Source organism: Ruditapes philippinarum, unplaced genomic scaffold (genome assembly GCF_026571515.1).
Source record: "Ruditapes philippinarum isolate M1 unplaced genomic scaffold, ASM2657151v2 ctg182_1_1_1_1, whole genome shotgun sequence".
Taxonomy (NCBI): domain Eukaryota; kingdom Metazoa; phylum Mollusca; class Bivalvia; order Venerida; family Veneridae; genus Ruditapes; species Ruditapes philippinarum.
Window position 1 is genome coordinate 87392 of NW_026863049.1, and position 5618 is coordinate 93009.

The window sequence follows — 5618 nt, forward strand, 5'->3', positions numbered from 1 at the left end:
ATACTTTAATTGCTTGGTTGTAAAATGTAACATGCAGAAATGAAAGTTCAGCATATTTGACATTTTTTACTTTAGTGGCATGACATTTAAATATATCTTATTGTATTATTTTAATGCTGAAATACGAGTATAAACTGTAACATATTGTTTTGACAGCATTTAATACTTATAGAAATATACATAAATTATGCAGTAATGCACAGGATTAAATGAATTGGTCTATAGATATATCAAAAGCCTCTTTGTCGTTTTTTTATTTCACTTATTGTTGCATTTCATTTTTCATGCATTACGATTACAAAGCCTCTTATACTCTGGAATTTAGGGATTGTGTTGATACTTTATAAGACGCGATCATAAATAATGCAGCATTTGTTATTAAGTGATAACTGTATGGAGAACATAAGATTTTCTAAAATGAGAAAATATTTTAATATATTGTTGTATATAACGTGTGCCATTGAAGTTGAGGCAACAACTACGCTTTTCACAACAATAGATACGACGACGACTACTAGTGCGAGTACTTCAACTAGCATTCCATTTATTCCACCATCTAAACATAAATTTGTAATTTCAAATTAATTGATAAATGTATTAATAAAAATATATCATCAATAATGGTTATATCACGCAATTATATTCTAAAAGATTTCACATGTTTCGAAGTTTTACATTTCAGTTTCAGTAACACTTTTTTGTGTAACATAATTGTTCCATCTACTTGTTATTTGTGTTTTATTTTTAATTAAGTCTGTTTTAAGAAGACGCTTATTTCTGAGCAAGTTGCTCAGATAAATCAATTTTACTTTTCCTGTGTTATTTGAGCATAGTATTATAAATTAGACTATTAGTAAACAATTAGTAAAACATGTAAATGCGACCTTTATTGTAGTAATTTTTTTCATTATTTGATAAAGATAAAGTAAATAAAGTTAATGACTTAAAAAACAATAACAATTATTTAATTTATATTGTTTTTTAATATCATTATTTCATGACAAACTGCACCATAAAACAATGTTTGCAAAAATTATCCCAACTTTAACAATAGTATTATTAATGATAATAATAAGAAGAAAAATGTATAATCAAAAATACACTTATATGATATAAATGAAAGTTCTATTGAGGATCTATTTTAAACACTTTGACAACATTGCTCTATTAATAATGTATTTAAATAATAATATGTTAATATTGATATTCCGTTTGCTTTTTAATATTGTATATAATATTTCATGTCATCTGACATCTTTGTACATTAGGAATATAGGCTTATGATGTACTCTTTTTGCAGATGATAATCTATCACAGAAATGGTTTGATGAAATACGTGAAAAATATTGTACTTAGCAATAAAAAGATTTTGTAATGCGAAATTGTTTTTTTAGTATTTTTTTTCCAAATATAAGGAAGCGTAGACAGCAAAATATTTAAAACATTTGTAAATTTTATTTTAAAGTCGCAAAAACATTTGAAACATTTGTATATTTTAATTTAATTTAAAGTCGTATTTGATAAAAATACTAGATTGAAATATAAATTGTAAAAATAGTTATTTGAAATTATATAATAACCATGTAATATTTTCATGCATTTAAAGTCTTAAATGTATACATACATACATGCATATTTTATTACTCTCTTCAAGTTTTGAAGCCACTTATTTTGGCTTACCAGTCTGGTGAAATGACCATAAACCTTGACGATACTGGTGCTGTAAGGGGACATATACCGGGTGTTTCTATAATTTAAGGGGTGACACATAAGTTTCATGGCAAACCATGCAGCAGACAAGCCATAATAAAAGTAAGATATAAAGTCAGAAATATATATCAATATAAAGCAATTAAAATTGATTAAAGAAATCGAATATTGCAAACGTGTTAAGGTAATTTTGAATAAATGTTAAGGACATTGTGGTTGAATTGTTTGTGAAATAACTCCCCAAGAACATTTTGTTTTTCTGAATGAGAATAATCGAGACCATTCCTAATGTTAGAGTATTTGGACTTTGATACAAATATTTTTGTTCAGGTTCATTTTGTGAAGGATAGAGGATAAGCGAATTGCGTTCCTGACGAAAAATTATACTCGAAAGTGTTTGCACAGCGATTGTTGAAAGTACAAATGTACCTTTCAAATGGCGAACGAAGCGGTTTTATGTTTAATATTGGAGACAGTCAAACTAATGATGGTAACAGTACGTATACATTCGTTAGCGAATTTTGTGAGTTATTGCTACAGAATACGATTAACAAGTACAACTTTTGAAAGCGATTAGTTTACGATTAACACGTAGTACAACTTATGAAATACTTCATTTATAGTTAGTGCACATTACATTTTGTTAGAATTCTTTACTAGGCACGAGTGTTTTCCAATGTAGTCAATTTTGAAAATTAAAATAAGTATAATACAAATTTTAAAGTGATCCTAAATATAATCTTGAATTATAAAAATAAAAACTTTAAAAGATGTATCAAAGCGCCATTTCGATAACATCATCCAAATCACATCCTAATATTCTTCATTTCTTTCTTTCTGTTTTGATGTGCTTGTACATGTAATGCATATTAAGTCTGCTTAGGGTAAAATTAAAAGAGTTAAATGCTAACAACTTATACTCAATATAAGTTGAGGATTTTACACCGGCTGCCGGTCAGGATATCTAGTTCGAGGGAAAACGAGTTTGTGCCGAGTTTCAGCCAAACAGTTATCTGAGAGGTTGATATTCGGATCTCTGACTACAGCCGGTGTTTGATTTCTTTCTTGCATATGACATATCAATAATGCATATGACATATCAATAATGCATATGACATATCAATCATAATTAAGAAAAATCATAATTAAGAAAGAAATTACGAAAACTTATATTTTCATTTTACACTTTTTTATAGTTTACAACTTCATTCATAACGAAAACACGACGTCATTCTAAGAACGCATTCATTCATAAACGTTGCGCGGATATGAAGAAAACACACACTTGTCTTACATGATGGTTCTAAGCCATGTTTTTATAGCACCGGTGTTAACGGCAGATAAATCTGTCTGATACGCAAGAATAGAAATGTTCATGTAATATTGCTCGTTTTGCAGAAGGGGACTATCGCACTCAAAGTTATGATGCTGAGGTACAAGGGACTTCACGTGACTTGGCTGTGTATGGCAATGACCACTGTCCGAACGCACAAGACATGTAAGCTAAATATTCTTCATCACAATACGTGCTTTTACAGGGACAAGTTTAAGAGAGAAAAAAAACAGCAACAGAAAAAAACTGACAAAAACACTTTGTAATAATACTTTATTCAAATGCATATTACATATATTCATTTTAACATTTTTGTAACGAAAAATAAACGAGTCGTTTATAAATTTGTTTCTGTATTTTTGCAGGCACTACAATGCATTGGAATATCCTGTAAGTCTTGCGAATTTTTGGATACGCAACAAATATCTGAAAATTTCAAATGATTACGGTTTCCTTCTTTCAAACTGCAGTGAATATCTGTTTGGTTTGAATGGTCAATATGTCGCTCAAGGACAGGAAAATGAGGACATTTACATTGGAGCAAATAGGGTTATCTTCACTGGGTTTAATTATAGGACCGGTGTAGGACTTTGTTCAATGAAGTTACGCTGGGTTTCAGGACCATTTCAGTAATTCATATTGTTTTCTATAAGGTGTTACTTGAAGCAATATAGATGAAAGTTGCAATTGTTATTATAAATATAGACAATAAAGGCAATATAATAAGAAAATTATTGTTTAAATTCCTGAAATCAAAGAAATATTTCAGGTTGCTATTAATGTTATACAATTGTGCGTTGGTACCGTCCATTCTACTCTAGCCACGACTTTTGCAAAGTAGCCGGTTTGATTTCATCAAAGAAAGTAATTTTCCAATAAATGTTATTAATTATAGAGATGTTTCAAAGGCTTGTGACATGTAACATGTCAGAAAAAAAAAAAAAAAAAAAAAAAAAACAACGACGAAAAACAAATAAACAAAAAGAAAATATAAAGAAATACTTACTAAATGAAAAAAATAAGAACTTCATAGAAAACAAATTACGGCAATATGTGAAAGCTGTTGTTTCAGGTACATTGTAATAGAGCAAAAGAAAACAGTTTTAATATAAGTAACATATATTCACATGCGTTATATATATGACGTTCTCGTTAAACTGCTTAAACGATTTTTGATGAGTTGCACAACCTGAAAAATGTGAAATATTTAAATGAACTTAATACTCACGGTCGCTACATTCATTAAAAAAGCTGCATATTGTTTCAGTGGATATGTGTTAAATCATTTACTTAAAGATGGGAAAAGATGTAAATTGCTCTTAAATAATCAAATATCATAAAATCATCCTCATCTATATCCATATTTCTGGGTGTGAATTTGTATTATAACTTCCGGTAAATTTAAGGGTTATTTGCTATTTCATTTGTACTTTTTGGTATTTTCCGGACAAGTTTTCTATGTTTAGCATTAGCATTGCTACAGGTCTACATTAAAATACCACCAAGACATTACCAAGCAAAATGTAAAGTAGATTTTCCTCGACCAATTAGCTTTTCTAAGAAACTTTCTTGTCTTTTTATAAGTTTGTTGGGAAGGATAAACATATCGATGTATGCATCGCGTTTTGTAATTGTGACGATATTGATAAGAAGCAAATACTTATAATACCAAATTCGCATTTAAGTCCACATTTGGTCCGAAATGGCATCTTTCTTTTGTATTGACTGGGTTCTTGACGTAAAAGGCGTTTTTTGAATGCACAGCTATCCAGTGTGTCACATTAAGGATGTTAGCGTAAGTTTAATATATGATTTTCATGTTATAATGTATGGCATTTGCAAAACCCTCCGTTCAGAAATCTTATAGATAAATTTTATGCGTATATATAGGTAATTGTCTACGATGTAATACATTGTAAATTGCTATTTGTGCGCACTGTCGGACCGCATATGTCAAGGATCGAATATAGCATACATGTGACACATTTGGTCGAATATGGCACACTTTTCAGCAGAATATGGAACATAAATTGTGCCATATTCGGTTGGATTGAGCTTTTCTATGCTCACCAAAACGCATTTGTCACTTACCAAAGTTGTACATAAAAATCAAAATACTTACGTATACATAATGTATATATTATTTTATAAAAATAAGGCCGTTATGCCCAATACAGTTAATTATAAATAAAGATGAAGAAAACGAAGAAAAATAAGGTAATGACGGATTCGTAAATACCACAACCGCCATCTTCATCACCATCGTTATCAGCAGCAGCAGCATAATCATCATCATAATCATCATCACAAATGTATAATGAAAACATATTTCACCGACTTTTTTAAAGTGTATAATAAACAAATATTTCACCAAATAAGCAAAACATATTTCATGAGTATCGTACTGCAATATCCCTGTAAACCAAAATATATAGGTCTTGCACTAGAATAATTTTGTATATTTCTTGCTGCTTGAACAAAGTGATCACAGGGCCCTTAATTTGCAAGCTATTAGTGTAAACACACACACACACACATATATATATATTTGCGAAACACGGTCTTTCAACTTATA

General features: G+C 29.5%; 1 protein-coding gene across 1 annotated transcript; it reads left to right on the plus strand.

Moving 5' to 3' along the window:
• Positions 1 to 2046: 2046 nt before the first annotated feature.
• Positions 2047 to 3718, plus strand: LOC132720986 (uncharacterized). Its single transcript, XM_060705233.1, has 3 exons — positions 2047 to 2206; positions 3109 to 3208; positions 3409 to 3718. Exons 1-3 carry the CDS (start codon positions 2134 to 2136, stop codon positions 3674 to 3676), a joined length of 441 nt encoding a protein of 146 aa, XP_060561216.1. The 5' UTR covers positions 2047 to 2133; the 3' UTR covers positions 3677 to 3718.
• The last annotated feature ends 1900 nt before the right edge of the window (positions 3719 to 5618 follow it).

Bases quoted from the DNA above. Each gene is read 5' to 3' on its own strand.
- LOC132720986 (XM_060705233.1), top strand. From the start codon at position 2,134: ATGTACCTTTCAAATGGCGAACGAAGCGGTTTTATGTTTAATATTGGA. The intron at 2,207-3,108 runs GTACGTATACAT...CTCGTTTTGCAG, and splicing joins TCAAACTAATGATGGTAACA to AAGGGGACTATCGCACTCAA. The intron at 3,209-3,408 runs GTAAGCTAAATA...GTATTTTTGCAG, and splicing joins TGTCCGAACGCACAAGACAT to GCACTACAATGCATTGGAAT.